The 24,350-nt window shown below is 50.3% G+C and overlaps 1 protein-coding gene across 2 annotated transcripts; it reads left to right on the top strand.

Moving 5' to 3' along the window:
• Positions 1-7: 7 nt before the first annotated feature.
• LOC121167554 (tetratricopeptide repeat protein 19, mitochondrial) lies at positions 8-24,078 on the top strand. 2 transcript variants are annotated; one of them, XM_040997026.1, is made up of 9 exons: positions 8-115; positions 1,226-1,336; positions 2,213-2,251; positions 2,864-2,920; positions 3,495-3,556; positions 5,003-5,097; positions 21,781-21,935; positions 23,239-23,401; positions 23,720-24,078. In XM_040997026.1, exons 2-9 carry the CDS (start codon positions 1,235-1,237, stop codon positions 23,851-23,853), a joined length of 807 nt encoding a protein of 268 aa, XP_040852960.1. In that variant the 5' UTR covers positions 8-115; positions 1,226-1,234; the 3' UTR covers positions 23,854-24,078. The 2 variants fall into 2 exon arrangements, with proteins under 2 accessions (XP_040852960.1, XP_040852961.1); XM_040997027.1 differs by lacking the exon at positions 2,213-2,251.
• Positions 24,079-24,350: the final 272 nt, after the last annotated feature.

Raw genomic sequence — 24,350 nt, forward strand, 5'->3', positions numbered from 1 at the left:
CGCAGTGCTCGCTTGGTTCTCGAAGACCGCCGAGACCGAGGAGGAGGCGGCAGAGCAGCGGGAAGCGAAGGACGAGACCGAGGCCCAGATCATCTGGCTGCTGAAGCGGGCTAAGGTGAGGAGGCTCCGGGGTTGCTGTCTGCGACGGGCTGGACACGGTCCAGGCGGGTCCGAGCCCGAGAGCCGCGGCAGCGGACGCGCACGGCTCCCCCTCCCCGGGCCTGGCGCTCTCCACCCGGGCTGCACCTGCTGTGATTCTTTGCACCTGTGCCGGCGTGGCGTCCCTGCCTGCGGGCTCTGCCTCAGACGTGGTTTGCTCGTCCGGTGTCTACAGCCTTGCGTTTTTCTGCAAGGTCTGTACTACACTGGTTCGTTCTCTCTCTCTCTCTCTCTCTCTCTCTCTCTCTCATGTCCAGTTCCCGACCTGCCCTGCCCTCTCTTGCCCCTGTCATCCCAGCTGTCCTTGCGAACATATGGCTTTCCCCCCGTTTTTTGCCACCTTCGGGATCTCACTCGTGTCCCTTGCATGTCACCTGGCAGGGCTGTTTGGGCAGCCAGCGCGGCCACCAGATCCAGCTCTGCCCTCCGGCCACCTCCTGTGGGCTCTGTCAGCAGCCTGGCGTGCAAGCCGTGGCTCCTGCTGCCCCGCAATCCAGCTTTCCCGATACAGTGATTTAACAAAAATTCATCAACTGGATGACTTGGCCTCCTTGCCTGGAGATCTTTGGAGCGGAGTCCGGCCGAGTGATAAACCCCACACGCCTTCCTGCTGCGTGCAGGACCCCACCTGACCCAAAGCAGCCTCATGGCACAGCCGTTTGGCAGTAACCCTGTGGCTGGCCACCTTCCCTTCGTTTCTCCCAGAAAACGTTCTGCTTGGCCTGAGAGGCGCCCCTCATTTTTTGCTCACTCATGTCTGGCTGGGTGGTTCTCCCCCACACTGCTTGGTTTGGTTGACTCTGCCTCACTGCTCTTACCTCCCTGCGCCACTTGCTTCCCCTGACTGTTGGTAGAGAAGACCCCCGCATCATGCCTTTCCCCGGCCTTCGTTGCCCAGTTTCGTCATGTGGCCACTGTAGCTGTAGAGGAGCCGACTGGCCTGGGAGAATCCAGGGAGTATCTGAGGAAGCAAGGGCTTCCTTCGCTGTGTTGGGAACTGGAGCCAGGCCCCACTGGTGACGGCCAGCTCACTTGACATTCCGTGTTCTTGATCTCCTCTGTCCAGCTGAGCATCATGAAAGACGAGCCGGAAGAGGCTGAGCTGCTTCTGCACGATGCTCTCCGTCTTGCCTTCCAGAGCAACAACCAGAAGGCCATCACTTACACTTACGACTTGGTAAATTTCTAACCAATCCCAGCTGCTGATGGGGAAGGGTGGATGAAGGGAAGAGCTAATTGTTTTTTTAATGTTCTTGACCTTCAAGATATCTTTCCTAAAATTCACTTCTTAACAACTAAGTTATTTCTTTTCTTTCTTTTTGAAATTATGTGTTGTCACTTATAAGAAACTTGAGTGCCAGGCCAAAAAGAAACCGCTGTCATTATTATTTGTTTCTTCATCCACGGGTGTCTAGATCAGATTTTATCATCAGCAAAGTAAACAACAAAATACTCACTTTAAACAAAAGATGTATTTATTTGAAACACTAAGCGACAGAGAGAGAGAGAGAGAGAGACAGTGAGAGCTCATCCATCCACTGCTTTACTCCCCAAATGCCTGCAGGAGCCTGGAGCTCCAGGTGGGTCTGCCCTGTGAGTAGCAGTGGCCCCTGGCTTCCCGGGCATGGTAGCAGGGAGCTGGATTGGAAATGCTGCAGCTGAGACTGTTAACGGGCGCTCTGGTGTGGGGTGCTGGCGTTAGAGGTATAACCGGCTACATGACAGCGCCCACCCCAGAATTCACTTTTTACGTCATTGCTGTACTATGCTTCTAGCTGATTAATTGTTAACATATTTTATTTATTCAGAGCTGAGGCAAGGAGCCTTTTTACTTGTTAGGGCCATTGGATATTTATAACATCCCTGAGGCCGTACAAAATTGGACGCTGAGTAACCAGCCTGCAGTTGCCTTGGCCCGGCAGGCCGGGATGATTTCACAGGATGTGCCCCGGCCGCTGATGGAGAAAGCGAAGATATTTGACATAATGGTTTTGAAATGAGTAAGAGCCTGGTGTTCAAAACTGAAAAAAAACAGTGTGTAATTTGCTTTCAGATGGCCAACTTGGCATTTATACGGGGTCAGCTTGAAAACGTAAGTAACATGGTGTTGGGTTAACGTTTTGCACTTGCGAGGGATTAACTTAGGGATGTGGGCTCAGCTGCTGTAACAGTGAGGCCTCCGAAGACAGTGGCCCACGGAAAGGTTCATTTCTCTTTAATGCAGCAGTTCCAAGGTGCAAGCCAAACCCTGAAGGCACGGCTGCCGGGAGGGCGGGTGGGTGGCACGGTCCCCTGCAGGGAGGGAGGGGGGATGAAGGGTCAGCCGCTTTCCTCCGAGCTGTGGCTTTAAAAAGCTGTTCCGGTACTTTGGGCCTCCACCTTGTGGCTGGAACCTTGTTGTGGTGCAATGACACCTAGGTGCAGGGAAGGGTGATCTGCTAAAAACTGGGAGGGATTCTATAGTGAAAAAGGCCGAAGACTGAGTGTTAGAGAGACTGCAGATGAGAAATAGATCTAGGAAGCTGGGTTTGACTTGTCAGAAGTTGAAGGTGCACGCAGTGTGTGGTGTGCTGACACTTTGTGTGTGTCTGTGTGAGCGTGCTTACCCATCTCCTGAGGGAGGAGGCGTCCTAGCAGCACTTACCCCACTCTCACAGGATAGGGGGCCCCAGGGAAAAGACAACACCGTGTCTTGTGCTTCTAGGCCGAACAGCTTTTTAAGGCGACCATGAGGCACCTGCTTGGAGAGGGCATGAAGCAGGTAGGAACACTGTCGTGTCCTTCACTGAAGCAGTTTTTCTTTGGTTGTTGTCTTGGTTTATTCTGTTGGAAAGGCAGATATGCAGAGAGGAGGACAGACGGGGAGTGCGGGGAAAGGTCTTCCATCTGCTGGTTCACTCCCCATGCAGGCGCAATGGCCGGAGCTGAGCCAATCCAAAGCCAGGACCCTCTTCCGGGTCTCCCACTCGGGTGCAGAATCCCAGGACCTTGGATTAGAACTGGCGCCCATATGGGATCATGGCACATGCTGTGAGGCAAGGACTTTTAACCACTAGGCTACCACACTGGGCCCAGTTTTCAAAATGGTTTTGCTTCTAGAAAATTTTTCCCAATTCTTAACACACTTTGGCCAGAAAAAGTGGATTCCCCCCCCGCATGTATAAAGTCTTTTCACTAACGCATGAGCGGAGTTACTCAGTTCACATTTGACCAGTTCCTCTGAAAGGACAGAAAATAGGTCTGAGACCTAAGTCAGACTAGGAGTTGATTTTGAAATATTCTGTGCGGACATTTTGCTTGTCCTGAATTTCCTTCGTTTCTCTTTCTCTCAACAGGAAGACAATGCAATCATCGAAATCTCCCTGAAGTTAGCCAGCATCTATGCTGCTCAAAATAGGTAAGTCTAGTCTGACGCCTCGGCGTGGCAGCAGCCAGCGTTGGGGCATCGGGCGGGAGGCTCTGACCCTGGAGTGTCCCAACGCCTCCGTTTCCCTAGAAGTCATCAGAATCTACAGACAATCGAATGGTCACACTGCAACGCGCCCCATCCCTCATCTTTGTAGTCTTCAGTTCGTCCATGCCTCTGCTCTTTTCCATCGCTTGCTGCGTGGAGTGCGGAGCCCTCACACCTCGGGCTGCTCCGTGATAAAGCTGTTTTCTGTTCTTGGTGGTGGGAAGGGACGTTACAGTCCCGATGCAGTTTAGCTCTTCCTGGTAGAGGAGGGGGCATATGGAAAAGCTGCTGGGAATAACCTGCCAGGGTATTAGGAAAGTTCCTGGGAAGATGGAAGGCAACATTTATTTTGGAATCCATGCATAGATTTTTGTATAATTTTCTCCCCATGAAAACTCTTCTTGTTTTTGAAGAAGCCACTTTCAGTGTGAGAGCTGGCACTGAGGACTCACGTGGCTGCTTCAGGGGGCCTTGCTTTTGGAGCAGATAGAGACAGGAAGCTGGATCCAAAGCAGAGTCAGGGCTGCAACCGAGCACTCCCGACGAGGGACGTGGGCTCCCAAGCAGTGTCCTAACTGCTGAGCCAAATGCTTGCTTCCTCACTTCCTCTTAAGAGAAACATGGGACCAGAAAAGACAAGGCCAGGTTCTGAGTGTAGAGATGCTGATGGGAGTTAAAGGGGAGTTGTTCATATACTCCTGGCTCTGGCGGCGGGTGTCTCGGTGGCCGCTCCCCGCCCCGTGTCCTGGCTTGAAAGGGTCCCTCCTGGCCAGACTTGGGTGTGAGGGAAGGAGAGGAGCACCGCAGAGCAGTGGGGCCGTCAGTTCTCCTCCAGCGAAGCACAGGGGGAGGAGAGACGAGCTGTGTAGTGCCGCTGCTGCCAAGAACTGGGACCTACAGAGAACCGTGAAGCTGTGTGGCCAGAGAGGGAGAGTCTCTCGCGTGTGCTGTCAGCAGTCGGTGTACCCGCCCCACTCCTTCGCTGTTGACTGCAGGTCCGTGGATGCCTTCCGGCTAGGAGCTGGCACTGGGGACTTCTGATCAGAGACCTGCAGCTTGGGAGAAGTGTATCACAGCTCAAGTTTCTGGAATGCGAGGTCTGGGCAGGAGTCAGCAGGTCAGGGTAGCTGAAGCCTCAGGGACATAGCTCAGCGTGTCAGGCTGTCACGCGCACGTGGAGAGCACCACTCCCCACGGGGCTGTTGGTGATGGAGGTCATGGCAGTGTGGATGACTTCAGCATCTAAGAAGGAGCAGATTGACTTTGAGCAAAACCCTCTCCTTGTTTGCACTCCCTTCGCTGGTCTCGCTTAGACCTGTGCTGAAGGACCAGGAGAGAAGAGGAGCTTGTGGAGAAGAAAATGACTAGTGGTGGACGTTTGCCTTACAGACAAGAATTTGCTCTTGCTGGCTATGAGTTCTGCATCTCAACCCTGGAAGAGAAGATCGAGCGAGAAAAGGAGTTGGCGGAAGGTGTCATGTCAGGTAGGAAGCCTGCCTCTCTCCTGCATGGGCCGTTAGTCTGAGCAGGGCTCTGCTGCTGCACCTCAGACCAGAACATCTGTGAGGGCTGGGGAACGGCCAGGGAGAAGCAGAGGGTTAGGGTAAGAGAAGAAAGTGTGTGTGTGTGTGTGTGTGAGAGATGGGGGGATGTTTAGCTTCTTGGTGACATGTCCAGAATTGGTAGTTAAGTTTAAATTACATATACCCTCTGGGAAATTGGGGGGCAGGAAATAAAGCCAGTCAGAATACCAAGTAATTACCTCTCGGCCCCAGATGCAAAGCGTCTTGCGGTCCATCTTCGCTCCCTGTGGCAGACAGGGACAGAATGGGACGGATGGGAAGCTCTTGACACTGGCATGCTGGGGACCTTCGTATCTGACACTCAGGGAGCTGGTTTCGGACCTGCGCAGTGCCAGGAGCCACCAAGGGCAGCAGGATGGAGTTGTCAGCCTTGGGAACCTGGCATAATTCACGTGGGAAAGGCCCTTGTCTGCTGTTCCATCCTGAACAAGCACCAAGTTTTCTTCTCTGTTGCGTCTTTGAAAGCACCTTTATCAAGTCCCCAAGTGCGGCGGTTGTTTTAGCCCTTACCTTACTTGTTGGCAGCTTCTACCTCAGGTGGGCATTGTTGGCGCTGGATGACTCGGGGCTGCTCCCTGGGCACCTCTCTGGGTCTTGTCTGGGCCAGCTGCTGTGTGTCGGTGGGCTCCAGGATGGCTTCAGCCCTCTGCTTTGCATCCTAGGTGATGGCCTTGGGTTCAGTCTTCCTAAATATTACGCACCTTCTGTGTCCCTGCACATCACAGACGGAGTTGCTTGCACACCTGGCATCTTGATATGCATGCCATGCACAAACTTGGCTTCCATCACTTGTGTGACACCAGCATCCATCCAGTTGCTGTGGCCCGATAAGCTAATAGTGATCACCATCATTTCTAACGCATTTCTTGAATTGAATCCATAAGCAGCTCAGACTGGGTTAACTCTCAGTGTGATTTGTATCAGACCATGTTCTATCACCTCCCTGACCAGATTGGTCCAGGCTGATGTGTGGCCTGGATGCCCACAGGAGCCTCACAGGTTCCCCTGCTCCTGTAACCTGGTAGCCATGTACCAGGTAGAGGCCTTTTCAGCACTGTGGTGTCTGTATCCGTGGAATGAGCTCAGCATCCCCACGTGGACTGACCGTCTCCATGGTCTGGTTCCACTGACTTCTGTGTTACTCCTTGCTGCTTTCCCCTGGCTCCTCCCACTCGTCACATTTTTTTTTTGTTGTTGTTTTTGCCCCTTAGCCACTTCAGATTCCAAGGCCGTGTTACTCATTATTCCCCTGCCAAGTCTCTTGAGCCAGACCTTCCCAAGGGCAGCTTCCTTCCTTCACTCCGGTCTCGGCTGGGAGGCTGTTTCCTCTCGGAGGCCTGCCCCAACTAGCTGATACATCTTCCATCCACTGGCTCATGCCCCAGAGGCCTGCGGCAGTCGGGACTGGGCCAGACTGGAGTTTTGGAGTCACAGTCTCAATCCAAGTTGTTCACAAGGTGGCAGGAACCCATATACTTTGGTATCCTCTGTCGCCTTCATGGCACGTTAGCAGGGAGCTGGACTGGAAGTGGAGGATCTGGGACTCAAACCGGACTGCACTGTGGGATGCCGGCGTCCCAGGTGGCAGCTTACCATGCTACGCTCCTGTTAATTCTGCACAAGTATCCAAGATCAGATTTATGTGGTTTTCATTGGTACTGACTGACTATCCCATGAAAACATGACCTAAGACTTAGGAACTTCACTTAGGGTATTTTGTTCTCTTTGTTGTGGATATGTGTATTTTCTTATGTGCCCTTAAAAAATCAAATGTCAGTTAACAAACCAATACAGCTGGGGCTGGCACATTGGCTCAGCAGTCTAATCCTCTGTCTGCAGTCCCATGTGTGCGCTGGTTCATGTCCCGACTGTTCCACTTCTGATCCAGCTCCCTGCTTAAGGCCTGGGAAAGCACTGGAGGGTGGCCTTGTCCCTGAGCCCCTGTTCCCATGTGGGAGACCTGGAGGAAGCTACTGGCTCTTGTCTTTGCACTACCCAGCCCCTGCCTTTGCAGCCAGTTGGGAAGTGAAACACCAAATGGAGGCTATCTCTCTCTGTCTCTCAGTCCTGCCTCGAAAATAAATCAATCTTTAAACAAACGAGCAAACAAAATACAGTTAGGAGGAGCCTATTCTAGAATATGTTGATTAAATATAGTCACCTTATGACGGTTAGTGGTATATATCGGAATGTTACAACAGTTCTGTTGTACATTTATATTTGCTTTTTATTTGTATTTTTTGCAATATAATATAAATTTCTAGAAGTTCACATTTATATTTTTGTAATTAGTATCTAATATTACCTTTATAGTATTAAAAATAACTAGCATTATATGACTTAATTTGAAATAGCATTTCCAATGGCTAAATCACCACTTGGGAATGCTCACATTTCATTATCAGTTTCATGGGTTCAAGTCCCCACTCCTCTGCTTCCGATCTAGCTTTCTGCTGTTGCCCGTTCTGGGAGACAAGAAGACGGGTCAAGCCCTTGGGTTCCTGTCATTCTTATGGGAGATTTGGATGGACTCTGGGCTCCTGGCTTCAACCTGGGTGTTCGTGAGCATTTAGGAAGTGAACCCACCAATGGAAGATCTCTCTCTGCCTTTCAAATAAGTGACATAAATAAACTTTTAAAGGAATTTCTTTATTTGTTTATGTATTTGGAAGTCAGGGTTATAGGGAGAATGTGAGTGAATGAATGAATGAGAGTATCTTCCATCCTTGGATCGCTCCTCGGATAGCCAGAGCTGGGGTATTCCTGTTTTCATCTGGGTCCATCAAATGGGTGCGGGGGCCCGCGGCCTTGTGCCATCCTCTGCTGCTTTCCCAGGTCGTTAGCAGGGAGCTGGGTTGGAACTGGAGCAGCCAGGACTCAAACCAGCACCCACACGACATTTCAGTGCCACAGGTGGAAAATTAGAATCCTATGCCACTATGCCAGCCCCTAATAAATAACTTTTTTAAAGTAATTGTAATACATATTTGAAATATACTTAGTTATTTGAAAGGCAGAGTTAGGGAGTGAGTTCTTCCATCACTGTTTGACTCCCCACAATGCTGTGATGAGCAGAGCCCATCAAATCAGAAGCCAGAAGGTTCTAGGTCTCCCATGTGATGCTATACCACCACGCTGGCCCCTCCCACAATTTTTTTTTTTAATGTCTCACCTCTGTGTCCCTAGGAAGACAATGCTTAGTCTTACATGTGTCTCACTCAGATGTATGCATGGGGCTAGTGTTGTGGTTCCAGGATTGAGCAGCCCTTGATGTGGTATGCCATATTACAGTACTGGTTCAAGTCCTGGCTGCTCTGCTTCTCATCCACTCCCTTGCTCATGTGCCTGGGAAAACACCACAAGATGACCCAAGTGCTTGGGCTCCCGGCTGTGACCTGGACCAGCCCCGCTCTTTGTGGCCATTTGGAGAGCGAATCAGCAAGTACAGTCTCTCTTCTCCCCTCCCTACTCCCCCCTCCTCACCTCACCTCTGCTCTGCCTTCCAGATAGAAAGAAAAGAGAATGAATACATTTTTTAAAAATTACATAAATGAGTAAACACAGAACATATTTGTTTTAGGGCCCACCTGAGCCCTTAGACCTTATTGGGAGTAGATTACTCTTGCCGTCCTTGCAGCTTTGTATACCTTTGGCGCTTAGCGTTCATGTTGGTGGTGTTCCGGGAGAGGAATGGAGGTAAATGCCCACGCGCAGGACAGAACAGCATCCCGGTTGTGGATTGGAAAGGCAGAGAGAGGAGGACAGACACTCTGCGTTCACTGGTTCAGTCCCCAGATGTCGCCAACAGCTGGGGCTGGGAATTGCACCTGGCTCTGGCACGTGTTTGGCAGGGCCCTAAGTTAGTGCTGCTGTGCAGAGGAGTCGGGAGCAGAGTGAGTTGCTGAACCCGGCTCTCCCGTGTGGACTATCAGCGCTGGCAATCGTGTCACACACTCACCCGAGATGTGTTTGTTTTAAGGTAGATTCTTAGTATCCAAGCTGCTGGGTGAGAAGTAGGCTGCTGTTGAGGAGTGCCAGATGGCCCTTTGAAGGGACCGCCGGCTGCGATCTTGGCTTTGTGACATGGTCACGTCAGTCGGGGTGTGCTTTGGACCCTCAGTGTGGGAGTAGAGACACCCTGGTTGGGCCTTGCCGAGGGTCTGGTTTCTGTTTTAGATAAAGCCCGTGGAACAGTGCCGCCTTCAGAGCAGCCTCGCGATGCGTCACCTTGGCAGGTTTTTATAACCAGGCTAAGGCTGTGTGCCCCTTCCTCCCCAAGCTCATTGACTTGCATAACTCTTAGCTTGTTACTAACGATGTTATTGTCTAGCATTGTTCTTGTTAAGCAACTGTTTATTTGTAAGGCACTACTTATTGGGGCTTTTTGTAAAAATCTTAACACTTCATGCTCTCCCTGGTTTGCGTTCACACTGGTTTTCTGGGTTTGTTTTTTGTTAAATGGCAACGTGACATGCACATGTGTGTGGTTGAAGCAGTTGGCAGAGGAGCAGGTAGGAACTTCGGTCCAGCCCCACTGCCCAGTGCCTTGTGGACACTGTACGTGTAACCCCTGTCCCATTGTTACCAGTGAAGTTTCATGGGTTCAGTCCTTCCCTCGGAACATAAATAAAAAGCTGGGAAGCAAACACAGGCAAAACAGAATCTTCATTCGCAGCAACGCGACAGGAAAGCTTGGCCCCAAGAATAGGGCAGTGGTGATCCCGCCCACTAGCTCTAAGAGAAACGGCTTAGGGCCCAATACCATGGCCCTAAATCCTTACCTTGCAAGCACCAGGATCCCGTGTGGACACTGGTTTGTGTCTCAGCTGTCCCATTTCCCATCTATCTTCCTGAGAAAGCAGTCAAGGACGGCCCAAAGTCTTGGGACCCTGCACCCATGTGGGAGACCCAAATAAAGCTCCTGGCTCCTGGCTTCAGGTTGGCTCAGCTTCAGCCATTGCAACCACTTGGGAGTGAACCAGCAGATGGGACCTCTTTCTGTCTCTCCTCTCTGTAAATCTGATCTGCATTCTAATAAAAACAAATCTTTATTTTTTTTAATTGTAATTTTTATTGGAAAGTCAGATTTACATAGAGGAAGAGAGACAGAGGAAGATCTTCTGTCCAGTGATTCACTCCCCAAGAGGCTGCAACGGTTGGAGCTGAGCCGATCTGAAGCCAGAAGCCAGGAGCTTCTTCTGGGTCTCCTATTGGCTACAGGGTCCCAAGGCTTTGGGCCGTCCTCTACTGCTTTCCCAGGTCACAGGCAGGGAGCTGGATGGGAAGTGGAGCTGCCAGGATTAGAACCGGCGCCCATATGGGATCCCGGCGTGTTCAAGGCGAGGACTTTAGCCACTAGGCCACTGCGCTGGGCCCTAAAAACTAAATATATATATTTTTTAATTGGCTTGGGCTTTAGGCTTTTTAAGAGATTTTCCGCCCATCCTTTCTCACAGTTATGAACATAGAGGAACACAGAGGGACTCAGGTGTCTTCAGTGAGACACCTCGTCCTACTCTGGGAGCGTGGCGTGCAGGCTCCCGCTCCACAGTTGATGGTAGAGTGGGAGGAGGGAAGCTTCCTTTGCCTCCGTTGTCTCTGCAACACCATGGTTTTCTTTGAAAATCCAGCCTTTCCCCTGCAAGCAGACAGTGGCCTGCGAGGTCCAGGAGGCGGATGCTCGCTCTGCCTGCAGGCTCCTGCACCAGCCTCGCCTTCTGCGTTCACACCCGGGATGTGCTCCTGCGTCTCCTCTCTCGCTCTCCGCTCTCTGTAGTTTGACCTGTGTAGCCATTTAGAAGAGGCCATTGCATTTTTGCAGCTTTGTTATGGTAGTAGATGCGAGTTGCACGGTAGGCATCCAGGGTGAGGACATTTAATGAGTTGCCTGAATCTTTATCCTTTTGAGAATTAGATCGGAATTCCTTTTTGTTTCTTTCCTTTGCTTTTACTATCCGTTAATGTATGCTGATTATCCAAGCTGTTCCGTGAGCCGTGCTGTCAGCTTTGGAAAGCTCCTGGGGGTAGCCCTGCTTCGAAGGATCTGGTCACTGTGCAAGTCAGAGAACTCCAACCTTCCTTCTGACTTTCTCTTTAGAATTTACTTTTTAAAGATTTATTTTATTTTTATTTCAAAGACAGATTCATAGAGAGGAGATTCAGAGAGAAAGATCTTACATATGCTGGTTCACTCCCCAAGTGGCCGCAACAGCTGGAACTGAGCCCATCCGAAGCCAGGAGCCTCTTCCGGGTCTCCCACGCGGGTGCAGGGTCCCAGGGCTTTGGGCCGTCCTCGACTGCTTTCCCGGGCCACAGGCAGGGAGCTGGATGGAAGCGGGGCTGCCGGGATAGAACTGGCGCCCATATGGGATCCTGGTGCTTGCCAGGGGAGGATTTAGCCATTGAGCTAGAGCAGTTTCAGTGTGCTGGGATTTTTTTCGGTGTGCTGTTGATAACTATTAGAATGTAATTTTTAAGAAGCTGGGGCTGCTTTTAGGGTTTTCCATGTGAACCTGTTCATCTGCTGAGTCTTAACAACAATATATGTTTGAATTATGAGGACTAAATGTTCAGATTACAGAGTGATAATGCATAAACACTTTGTAAAATTTCTCTGCACTCTTTAGTTTTCACTTGAATTGTGGATGTTTTTCACATGGATCCGAGTACCTCAGTCAGGTTCCCAGGGTGCTCAGAGACGCATTACGTTTGTTAGCACCCCTTCGTCTGCGGTAATAGTGGGAATGTCGCCCAGGTGAGTTGGAGAGCAAGGACACTTGTGCCCTGGAGCTGGCTGCTTGGCAGGAGGGGCCCGCCATGGGGTGATGGCAGTGCCGCCTCAATGACCACATTGTTTGAATTCTTCCTCAGTCTCTCCTGTGACTGGAAAGTAACAGTATCAGTCGCCAGAATCTCATCCAGAAATGTCAGTGTCCAGAGGAAAAGGAAACTTTAAAAAATCTGATTTCCTTTTTTTTTTCTTTGAGAAGCAGGTAGAGATTTTCCACCTGCTGATGGACTGCTTAAAGGCCTTCCATCGGCAGAGCCAGCCGGCTGCCAGCAGCTGAGGACTCTGCCCTGTGGCAGGGACCCAGGGCAGCCCTCACCTGCTGTGACCAGGCTCTGCTTCACCTAGCTGCCTGGGAAGTGGAGTACCCGGGATTCAAACCACGCCCACTGACGGGTGCTGTGAGGGTCCAGTCAGCTAAAGCCACGGTGCCAGAGGCCCACCCGAAAGGAGTCGGGTCCTGGAGCATGAAGGCCATGTTCCCTGCAAGTCCCTGGGAGGATGCAGCCTTACCTCTTGTGGCTGGAATTAATCGGGTGGTGTTTCTGAGTCCTTGCCCAGTCCTTGGTCAGGATCTGCTCCTGAGGGTAGAGGTCCCCTCTGCCTGAGTGATGTGAGGAAAAATGGACAGAGGGCCATAACGGCTGCTCTGTTTGCCAGGGAAGAACCTGGAAGCACTGGCTCATCCCACTGGGCAGCCTGTGGCTCCAGCTGCCCGTGCTCATCACGTAGATGTGACAGTGCTGTCGTTCGGTTTGGTTCTAAGTAACTGTCGCTTTATACACTATTTTCATTACATTTGGGAGATCAGGCAGTAATATTTCCTTCAGTTATTTCTTCAGCCTCTTTGTCTCTTTTATTAACTTTAGTTCATTGGTTGTGACTTCAGAACAACATTAATAGTGGTGATAGACGATTTACATATAAATATATTCACTATTATGTTAAGAGCAAACCAGCATGCTTGTAGGTTATGCTGCTGCATATTGTTAAAGATTTATTTTTTATTGGAAAGGCAGATATACAGAGAAAAAAGAGAGAGCTTGAATCCACTGGTTCACTCCTCAAATGGCTGCAACAGCCAGAGCTGAGCCGATCTGAAGCCAGGAGCCAGGAGCCCCTTCCAGGTCTCCCACCTGGGAGCAGGGTCCCAAGCGCCCTGTCAGGGAGCAGATTGGAAGTGGAGTAGCTGGGACTCATGTCGGCATTGCAGGGGGCAGCTGAACTTGCTGTACTACAACACCAGCCCCATGCTGGATAATACGTAAGGCTCAGTTATTTCTAAAATTTCTATTTTTTAAAACATTTTTATTTGAAAGGCAGAGTCACAGAGGAATAAGATCCAGAGCCTCATCTGCCTGTTCATCCCCCGCGTGGGTGCAGTGGCTGAGCTGAGCTGACCAGGAGCCCTGAGCTGCTTCTGGGTCACCCGTATGGGTTCAGGGGCCAGTGGGCCAAGGCCCTGGACCATCCCGTCCCTTCCCAGGCCAGGGAAGCTGGGTGGGAAGTGGAGCAGCTGGGACATGAACTGGTACCCACATGGGATGCTGGCACCACAGGTGGAATCCCAGCATATAGTGCCATGTTGGCAGCCCCAAACTACTTCTGCATTTTTCAGCTCAAAAATTATGTCTTTGAGAAACTGAGACAACATTGGTCAGTTTCTTTCTCAAATGCCTGCAGCATACTGGACTGGGCCAAGCTAAAGTCAGGAGCCAGGAACTCAGTGCGGGTTCCGGTGGGCGACAACAGCCCAACTACTTGAGTCATCACTATAGTTTTGCAGGCTCTTTTTTTTTTTTAAGATTTACTTATTTGAAAGAGTTACAGGGGAGGAAGAGACAGCGAGATCTTCTACCCACCTACTGCTTCGCTCCCCAGATGGCCACAGTGGCCAAAGCTGAGCTGAGTCAGAGCCTGGTTCGGAGCTTCCTTCTCCAGGGCTCCCACAGGGGTGCAGGGCCCCAAGTACTTGCCATCCTTGCCTGTTTTCACAGGCGACTAGCAGAGAGCTGGACTGGAAGAGGAGCAGCCAGGACACGAGGCAGCACCATATGGGATGCTGGCACCACAGGAAGAAGCGGTTTTCCTGGCTATGCCACAGCGCTGGCCCCATTTCCCAGATTCTGACTTGGTGGGAAGTTAACATTAGGAATAGAGCAGAGTGAAAGTCACGTTCTCCAGTGTGGGACACGGGCATCCTCACTGGCATCCAGCCACCATACAGAGCAAATGTTCCACTGTTTCTTTTTCCTTCTGTGGAAGCCATAACTCACTTGTTGTGCTTGCTTGTTGTTGCAGGATTGTATTGATTCATCTAGTGAATTGGGAGTCTGTCTGTTCTAAGTCGGGCGTAGAGCATTGCCTCTGGGTGACCTGTTGCTTGGAAGTGCCAGACTGCACGGAGCACCCAGAGGCCAGCTCTTCCTTGCAGTTCGTTCTCCGGCAGCTTTTCTCTTAGCTGTTGACTCCTCAGACATTTAGCTTTGACCCAGGCTTCCTGTGTGGGTGTCGGGGCTGAAGTGTGGGGGCCATCTTCCACTGCTTTTCCTAGTTCATCAGCAAGGAGCTGCATTGGAAGTTGGGCAGCTGAGACTCAAACCTACATCCAGATGGGATGCCAGAGCTGCAGGTGGCGGGTGCCCTCAATGCCAGCCTTGAGGAGTTACAGAGCAGTACTTTCTTCTGTGTCTGAGATCACATTTTTCTAAATTTGTAAATCTTTTAATTTACGGGGCCTGGCGAGGTGGCCTAGTGGCTAAAGTCCTCGCCTTGAACGTGCCGGGATCCCATATGGGCGCCGGTTCTAATCCTGGCAGCCCCGCTTCCCATCCAGCTCCCTGCTTGTGGCCTGGGAAAGCAGTCAAGGACGGCCCAAAGCTTTGGGACTCTGCACCCGTGTGGGAGACCTGGAAGAGGCTCCTGGCTTCGGATCGGCACAGCACCAGCCGTTGCACTCTCTTGGGGAGTGAATCATCGGACGGAAGATCTCCCTCTCTGTCTCTCCTCCTTTCTATATATATATCTGCCTTAGCAAAAACTAACAAACAAACAACTTTGAATTTACATATTCTGTTCAAAGCAGTAGGTCTTTCACATTGACTCTGCCCTCCTCCTCATTGAACGTTTCATCCGTGGTGGGAGTTACTGGGTTCACCCCATTAGGCTGGTGCACCAGCCGGTGTGCGTGAACACCAGGTCTGTGCTGGGCTGGCGTGGCTGGGCCACAGCACCTGGCAGTTCGCATGAGAAACGGACTGGGACACCACTGACCAGGCACTTCCATCAGCTGCTGCATGCATTGGCTGGTGCAAGTGACAGGCCAAGCCTGGCCCTGCACTGGCTGGCACACACAAGTCAAGTCTGAGGTCACCCCAGCTAGACCACTGGACTCAGACCCTGGCCACAGGAAGAAATTCAGAATGTGTAATTGGAGCGCATGTATGGGGGCTGGGCCTCCTCAGCTGCCAATGCCTGCGCAATGACAGCACGCCAGGACACACAGGGGACATGACGGCCAGCTCTTCTAGGCCAAGCTAGCAGCGTGTTCCTGGGTCTGTGGATGCTGTGAGGTGGATGCTTGTCACCCAGTGGACTTGGAAGTTTTCTGCACTTGGAGCAATGAAACTAGCAGCTTCCTTCAGAACTATCAAAACCATTCAAGTAACACTGTCGGAACACGCTTAGCCCACATCGGGGTCTTTAAGGAGTCATGAATGACTGCCCCACTCCATCCCTGGGTGCTGATGCAGTTGGACAGCAAGGAGCAGGTCCCTCCCACTCCTCCCTTGTGGACACAGGAGACAAAGAAGCATTTGTCCTGCCCACTTTCCTCTGTACCTGACCCCTCCGTTTCCTAATCAGAGGGCCACATGGGTGTGCATCCCTCAACTATGTAAACAGTGTTAAAAAGAAAATTTGAGAGCCTGATGTGATAGCTTAGAGGCTAAATCCTCCCCTTGCATGTGTCAGGATCCCATATGGGTAGGTTTGTGTCCATGCTGCTTCACGTCCCCTCCAGCTCCCTGCCTGTGGCCTGGGAAGCAGCCAAGGACGGCCCAGAGGCCCAAAGCCCTACAGGCTTTAACTGCTTCTCATAAATGTTATATATATATATTTTAATTTGTTTTGGAAAGGCAGAGAAAGAAAGATTTTTCATGGGCTGGTTCACTCCCCAAGTGGCCACAACAGCCAGAGCTGAGCCAATCCGAAGCCAGGAGCTTCTTCCGGGTCTCCCACGCGGGTGCAGGGTCCCAAAGCCTTGGGCTGTCCTTGACTGCTTTCCCGGGCCACAGGAAGGGAGTTGGAAGGGAAGTGGGGCATGGGGAAGTTTGGGACATGAACAGTTAGCGGCGGGATGCTGGCCCTCTCGGTGGCAGATGAGCTCGCTGTTGACTTCTCATTGTAATATTTTCCTGCTTTTCTTCTTAGACACTTTTGGATTTGTAAGTGTGCTGATTAATTTCTAAGCATTTGTGAATATCCCATATTTCTGTTCTTGATTTTTAATTTTGTCTCATGGCTGAGTCACACACTTTTTGTATGAGTTTAGTCCTTTTACACTCGGTGGCCTTGTGTGTGGTTTGTCCTGGAGAATGCTGGCGTGCTGTGGCAAGTGTCCGTTCTGTTGGCAGCAGCCCACTGCGGGTGCACCTGCTGGGCCAGGCTTGGCAGTGTTGTTCCGGTCCTTTATCTGGTTATCCTGGGCAGAAGCTGGCGGTTAACTTTCGTGTGCGTGTCTAGCTCTCGTTGAATAGTCCAGATATTTGCCAACTGTCATTTTATTAAGAAAAATGATTTTGTCTCTTGAGGTATTTGTCACAAATTTAAGTTTGGCATTACACACTCATTATGTACTATTGAGTTTTCAGTGTGCCTTTTCGAGAAAGCTGTGCTTGGGAGTTTGAAAAGTCGGAGTGTGTTTCCTTGTCTCTTGATAGTTTTAAAGCTTTCTAAGATGAGCAGTCGAGGAGACAAGTTCTGTTCCTGTTGTAGCTCCCCTTCTCAGTCCCGCAGGCGGATGTGAGGGAAGGCTCTGATGTGAGGGAGGGCTCACCTGAGAACTTCCCCGGGTCTGAGAACTGCCCTGGTCGCTCACGGCGTGGAGTGCCCGAGTTTGCCCTAGCCGCAGCAGTGAGGGGCAGGCGGGTGGGAAACTTGGCTGAATCCCCGCCTCTTGGCTCCAACCTGGCTGTCACGGACATCTGGGGTTAAATCAGAGGAAAGGTGAACTCTGCTCTCACTCTGTATCAAATAGTTACCTTTTGAACAAATAAATGTTAATGATTCTGTTAACAATATAGGTCCAGACAGATTGATTCATTAGAGGGAAAAAATTTCTACTTTGTTTCCTCTGCAGGATGAGTGTAGTTTATTTAGGCCAGCTTGGTTGTCTTGCTTTGTGAGTAGCCCATTTTCTTCTTCTTTTTTTTTTTCTTGTTAAGATTTTTTGTTTGAAATGAGAGATCTTTTCACCCAGTGGATGGTTCACTCTCCCAAGTGGCTGCAGCAGCAAGAGCTCAGCTAAGCTGATCCATTCAGGAGCCAGGAGCCTGTTCTGGGTCTCCCATATGAGTGCAAGGACCTAAGCTCTTGGGCCAAGCTCTGCTGCTTTCCCAGGTCACGAGCAGGGAGCTGGATGGGAAGCAGAGCAGCCGGGACAGGAATGGTGCCCAGGTGGGATGCTGGGGTGACGGGGAGGAGTAGTGGTCTGCTGGGCTCAGCGTGGCCCTGTGGCTTGTTAAGTGTGAGTGTTCTCTGGTGTCTGAAGTGCCTGCGTGCCCCGGGGAGCCTCTGGCACCGCCTTGTTTCAGGGTCTGGCTGTCCTCGCCTGCCACTCCGGCTGCACCTGCTTGTGCCCCGCCTCAGGGCTGTGTGGCCGCTTCCTTCTCCCTCACATTCACCCTCATTCCCCTTGGTTTTCCTGTCTGTATTTGGGGGTATTTTTTCAACTCCTATTCCACATTACTAATTGGTTATTTACAAAGTCAGCTATGTGCTTCTCCTGTTTTGTGTTAAGAGATTTCAAGCAATGGGTTAAAAAAATTAATACCTGCTTATTTTCTTTCCTATTGCAAGTTTCAGTATTCCACCATATTTATTTTTTGTAAGTTTGACCCCCCCAAAATACCCTCTGCCACTTAAAATTTGGTCTTGTTTGCCTGTTTATTGTACTTGTAGATATTAATAAATGTACACAGTAGGGCTTATCTAATGCCCCACTTCTGTTAATGAGAGGTTGTTCAAATTGTTTTTAAAGGTTTTTTTTTTTTAGGATCTATTTATTTTTATTGGAAAAGTAGATTTACAAAGAGAAAAAGAGAAACATCTCCTGTTTGCTGGTTTATTCCCCAGTGGCTGGCACCATGCCATTCTTAAGCCAGGAGCTCCTCCTGGGTCTCCCACGCGGGGGCAGGATGGCAAGGACTTGGGCCATCCTCCCTGCCTTCCCAGGCCACAGGCGGGAGCGGAGGGCAGGTGGGGCAGCCGGGACACGCCCACATCAAGGTGGTTCAGATTATGCGGTGAGAGACAATACGTCACTGATCATTTGTGGGTCTGTATCTCTTTGCACATACAAAATATTCCCTGCTTGATATAAACAAGGGTAGAATGGCTGGGTGCATTCAGTAGACATTACCAAAAGCATACCCATGTGGTCCTCCAGCTCATGTCCCCGTTAATACTGTGGAGCCTTCCTGTTCTTCCCTCATGTATTATTATACTTAAATTTCTGGTAATGAAGAGGTGTCATTTGGCTTAAATGAGATCCGCCTTCCTGGTGAAATAGAACATTTTCACGTACACAGCGAGTAGATTTCTTGTTTTGAAAATGATCTCTCCATGGCCTTTGCTTGGTTTTTGAGGGGCTTTTTCTATGACTTAAGAATTCTTTGTATATTTAGGCCATCTTTTAAGGAAAAATATTTGAAAGAATCACAAGGGCGGGTGAGTGAGAGAGATCAGTTTGCCCACTGGTTCACTCCTCATATGGCCATAGCATCTAGAGCTGGGCCAGGCTGCAGCCAGGAGCCAGGGCATGGATGGGAGGGCCCGAGCACTTGGGCCGTCCTCTGTGCGTTGGCAGGGAGCTGGCTGGGCAGTGGAGCGGCTGCAACGCAAACCAGTGCCCGTATGAGACGAGCAGGCAGAGCTTACCCACGTGCAGCATTCAGGAATTAAATCCAGATGTTAATTAGAATCTTCATGTTTTTCAGCTGATGTATTTTGTTAATAGAATCGTTGTCTTTTTAGATAAAAACAGATACCCTCTCCTAAACATTTGGATCTTTTACTTGTGGTCTGTACTTAAAGTTTGAAATGGCAGGAAATAGCACACCACTGCCCCAAAACAGAGTTAAGACTGTCCTTTTTGCCATTTGTAATGACTTCTACCTTGAATTTTCATAGACACATGCCATGCTGCTGTTTCTTTATATTGTTTTAGCTCAGCATTCTTCGTTCAGATATCGAGTGTCTTATGTGCTGGACATGCTGCTGGATACGGAGCTGCAGCTAGAAGCAGTCACTGCCTCGTGGATAGAGCCACGTTCTAGTAAGGACCAGAGCGCAGCCGCCAGCGTGGACACGCTGACGCTCTGAATGTGACATCCTCTGGTGGATCTTATTTCCCCCACAGACTGACTTTAGGTAGCTTAGCCCTGTAACTAGAACCAATTTATGACAAATAACTATAATTGAAGTTGGAATTAATGTTCCACTCACATGGTTGAATGAATCTTTGAATGATTTTGCAAAAATGACCCCTACTACTTAGCTTGTTTGTTTTTAAATATTTTTATTTGAAAGGCAGATTTTACAGAGAAGAAACAGAGGTCTTCTATCTGCTAGTTTACTCCCCACATGGTTGCAGTAGTCAGAGCCAGGCTGGCCCAAAGCCAAGAGCGTTTTCTGGGTCTAGTGCATGGGTGCAAGACTTGGGCTAGCGCTGCTTTCCCAGGTGGAGAAGCAGGGAGCTGGGTTGAAACTGGAGCAGCCAGGACTCAAACCAGCACTTACACGGTAGTCAGCACTGTAGGTGGAGAATTAGCATGCCTCACCACTGTATGGGCCCCTAAGCTTTCTGATCTGTAAAAGTAACAACTTTTGTACCAATGTTTCAAAGAACCATGTTTAACCAGGGCAGAACCGCTCTGGTACTCCATAAAATCTATGAGCTCTTTGTCTTAGCACGGTAGTGTGCTGGATCACTTTTCCATTGGTTTCTCAAAGGTTTTTATATCAGGACTGACTTTCTAAAAGTATTGTAGCAGCGTGTCTTTTCTCCTTTGGCCTTAATTTTATAAGTTTTTCAAAGAATATTTTTCTTTCTTATGGTCAGAAGGTACTGTGAATTTAAAACGTTTTGAAATGCATCACAATCGTTATTATGGGCAAGACTTGCATCTTATTAATCTTGTTTTCCGTGTGGCCTTCCACTCTGTTCTGTTACAGTCATGGGTGAGGATTTCCCACTGGAATTTGTTACTTTATTCTCTGCTTTTTAAGTTATAGCACTGAGCATGTCTTCTGATTAGAAAAATGTTTTAAAAAGTTATTTTTCAAAGATCTAGAAACATCTGCCGAAAATTAGCACAATCCCAGAAATAAGCTTCAGGACTCGTTTTCAGGGGCAGACAGGATCCAGGATTGGAATAATTGGAACATTGTTTTTCTGCAATGTTTTTGCCTGGGCAGACAGTGGTCCTGGTCTTTGAGTGTCCTCAGAGAACAATGGGCTTTAACAGCCTGTGTGGGATTCTAAGTCTCATATTTATTGCAAGCTATCTTCTGGGACTTTTTAGTACTTGAAAGGACAGAAAGCTCTGTTGTTCATTGTGTCCCAGTCTGTCTGCATTAGGTAATGATTAATTCATACTATTTTCAGTATTACACTGCTAGTTGATTTTACAGTCTTTGCTCAGCTTCTTGCTTAGTGTGCTTGTGGTTAAACCTGCCTACCTTGACCTGTGGTGCTTGGCTACTGCCATCTTGTTTTGCCATTTTAAATGAGGTACAGCCACAAATTAACACTAAAAATTTATCATCTTTGTTGTATTGCTCTGAAAACAAGTCTGTAAGGTTTTAGACTAATCTTAATTTCACGTTAAGAGATTTTTTTAAATCTCAATTGTTTAGACACAGTCCTTTCAAAGATTGTGTATGCCATGGATATTCCTGCGTACATGGACAGTCTGGGGACTGCGGGACGCCCCCTGGCGGGAGGGCTGCTGAGCGCTGTCTGCAGAAGCCTTTGTCCGGCCTTACTGAGATCCAGATCTCCTCCAGGAAGCTGTTCCTTGTGCAGGTTCATATCGGTTCGTGTTCCCCCAGACCTGCACTTCCTAACCCTCTGTGTTGCCCGGGTGTGGCTCAGACGTTGTGTCGCTGATTCAGTAACATGTTTTAACAGGTGCAGAATCCCTCTAGTCTTCATTGTTTCCCAAAGAAAAATACATGTGTTGTTTAAATTTGATGTCTGAGTCTGCATTTTAGGATTCTGAGTGTTGTTTCCCCACTGTCTTTTTGAGCCACATCTTCAAGATTTTTCATCAGCTTTTTGTTCACTCATAGGGTTTATCATTGTCTGCTGCTGCTGGCCACTGTGAGTCTCAACTAAAAACATCCGCGTAACTGCCGCCAGGGCTGTTCATCTGCTCACAGCATACGAGGTTCCGTGGCTCCTGCTGCTGAAGGTCACTTGGATGGATCTGAGAGATCTTTAGGTGACTGAGGTGCCGGGAGTCTGTCCTGCCCCCCAAGTCCTGGTGACCCCCTGGTTGCTCTTTCCTTGGCAGGGGAGGAGAAGGCCAACACCCACCTGCTGCTGGGCATGTGCTTGGACGCCTGTGCCCGCTACCTGCTGCACTCCAAGCAGCCCTCCCAGGCACAGGTGATGTACGAGAAGGCGCTACAGATTTCCGAGGAAATACAAGGAGAAAGACATCCACAGGTGAGGGGGCTGCGTGAGGAAAGCCCAGGAGACCCCGAGCGTCGTCCCAGCGGACAGCAGAGAGCACTGGGTGGTCCTCAGATGCGCCTCCTTGAGCCCCAGGGCACTCGTGTTCTTACACAAACCCCAGCAGCTCAGAAAGGACCTGGGACTGCTGCTCTGTGCTGGGCCGGCCCAGGACAGCCCGCCAGCTTCCCGCGAGCCCCCGTGCCTCCCTGCCATAGCGTGCAGCTCGGCAGTACGGAGCGGGGCAGGAGATTCCCCTGGGAGCTCTGTGAGGACCAGGCTCCAATAGGATACCCTTGCCGCCTCAGCCCCAGTTAAGATGGCAGGGAGTGATGGTGGTGGCGATAAATTAGAAACACGTGTCTCCTCACTGAAAGCATGTCTTTAAGGGTGAGTAGTGGATCCCGCAGGATACAAAAGCACAACAGATTTTAAAGATTTTATTTTTATTGGAAAGTCAGATATATAAAGAGGAGAGACAGAGAGGGAGATCTTCAGTCCACTGATTCATTCCCCAAGTAGCCACAACAGCTGGAGCTGACTCAGAGCCAGGAGTCTCTTCCGGGTCTCCCACATGGGTGCAGGGTCCCAATCCCAAGGCTTTGGGCCGTCCTCAACTGCTTTCCCGGGCCACAAGCAGGGAGCTGGATGGGAAACGGGGCTGCTGGAATTAGAACCGGCACCCATGTGGGATTCTGGAGCATGCAAGTTGAGGTCTATAGCTGCTAAGCTACTGCAACGGGCCCAAAAGCAAAACCTCCCCCAGTCCGATTTATTTTAAGGAGTCAGAGATTGATTTTTCATTTGCAGGTTCATTCCCTCCAAATGGCACAATAGCCGAAACCAGGAACCAGGATTTTCCTCAGGGTCTCCCACATGGGTATAGGAGCCCAAGAATTTGAGCCATCCTCCACTACTTTTCCCGGGCATAGAGAGCCTGGTTGGAAGTGGACCAGCCAGGACATGGATTGGCACCCATACGGGATGCTGGCATCATAGGCAGAGGCTTAGCCTACTAAGCCATTGCACTGGCCCCAAAATAGCAAAACTTGGACTGAGCTGGGCAGGTATGTAAGGTGATCATGTTTTAGATGGAAAGAGAATTTGGTTTGTGGATTATCTTTAACCAGAAAGGAAATTGGGCCTTACTCCAAAGGGTCTTTAGTGAGGAATATGGAGGCAAGCCCGAGTCGGTGTGACTGTAGCGACTGCGATTGACAGGCTCGTGTTGCTCGTTTGGAATGCCGGCAGAGCATCGGGCACCCGCACGCAGGGCTCGTCTCCTGTTTGCTTGCAGACGGTTGTGCTCATGAGCGACCTGGCCACCGCGCTGGACGCCCAGGGCCGCTTTGACGAGGCGCACGCGTACATGCAGAGGGCATCGGAGCTGGCCAGAGAGGTGGATCACCCAGAGCTGCACATGGTGCTCAGCAACCTAGCTGCGGTTCTGATGCACAGAGGTGGGCATCGTGGGCATGGGCAGAGGGATGCTGCTGGGCAATGAGGAAACTCAAAGAAGGGGAGGAAGGATAGAAGAAAGGTTAGGCTGAGCAGTGGTTGCTGTTCTGCTCACTTCTGGAGTCCCATGGGGCTGGCAGGAAGCCGAGCGGCAGCCCCTGGTGGCCGCCCACCTGCCGCCTGCTGCTCGCGGGGTGCAGCACACGCCAGGCGTGTCCCCCAGGGAGGAAGTGAAGCACACCGGAAGTCACCTGGGTCTTTCCTTCAGGAATGCTGTGACGTGCATTTTCTTACTGTTCCTTCTCTCTGGGCTGTTTTAGAACGATATACACAAGCAAAAGAAATCTACCAGGAAGCGCTGAAGCAAGCAGAACTGAAAAAAGACGAGGTCTCTATACAACACATCCGGGAAGAACTGGCTGGGCTGGCAAGAAAAAGCAGTCCTTTGGCTTAATTTTATTAAGCTCTAAGTCTGCGTTGGAGGAGGAGAGATCCCCAGTACCCCAGGACGAGGTGTGCATTCACTGCCACGACTTTGCCCTGCAGCTGGCAATGGCCGCTCTGAGGACAGATGCCATCCTGTGGCTAGGTGCTGCTTTGCTGCCCCTGACGCTGGATCAGATTGACAGGTCACTGTTGTGCAGGTGTGCGCCCAGCCTGGCATCACTGCACCCACTCGTGCCCGCCCTCCTCACTTTATCGTTGTGGCAGACCAGCTACCTGTGTCATGGCAGAGGGGGACAATGGTGAGTTGTTTTTCTTCTCCGTCTCATGGAGCACACTGTGGGATTGAGTGCACGAAGGCGAAGTGTTGGCTTGCAGTGCTGCCAGAATCACATGTGGAATTAGGCCTTTGTAAGTAGAGCGCCGTTTAATCAAACAGCAGTGGACCGTACACAGCTCATTATATGCAACTATTGTGAAATGAGGTAGAGACGAGCAGTGCCGGGC

The sequence above is a fragment of the Ochotona curzoniae genome, unplaced genomic scaffold (genome assembly GCF_017591425.1).
Source record: "Ochotona curzoniae isolate NIBS_2020 unplaced genomic scaffold, NIBS_Ocur_1.0 patch387, whole genome shotgun sequence".
In the NCBI taxonomy this organism is placed as follows: domain Eukaryota; kingdom Metazoa; phylum Chordata; class Mammalia; order Lagomorpha; family Ochotonidae; genus Ochotona; species Ochotona curzoniae.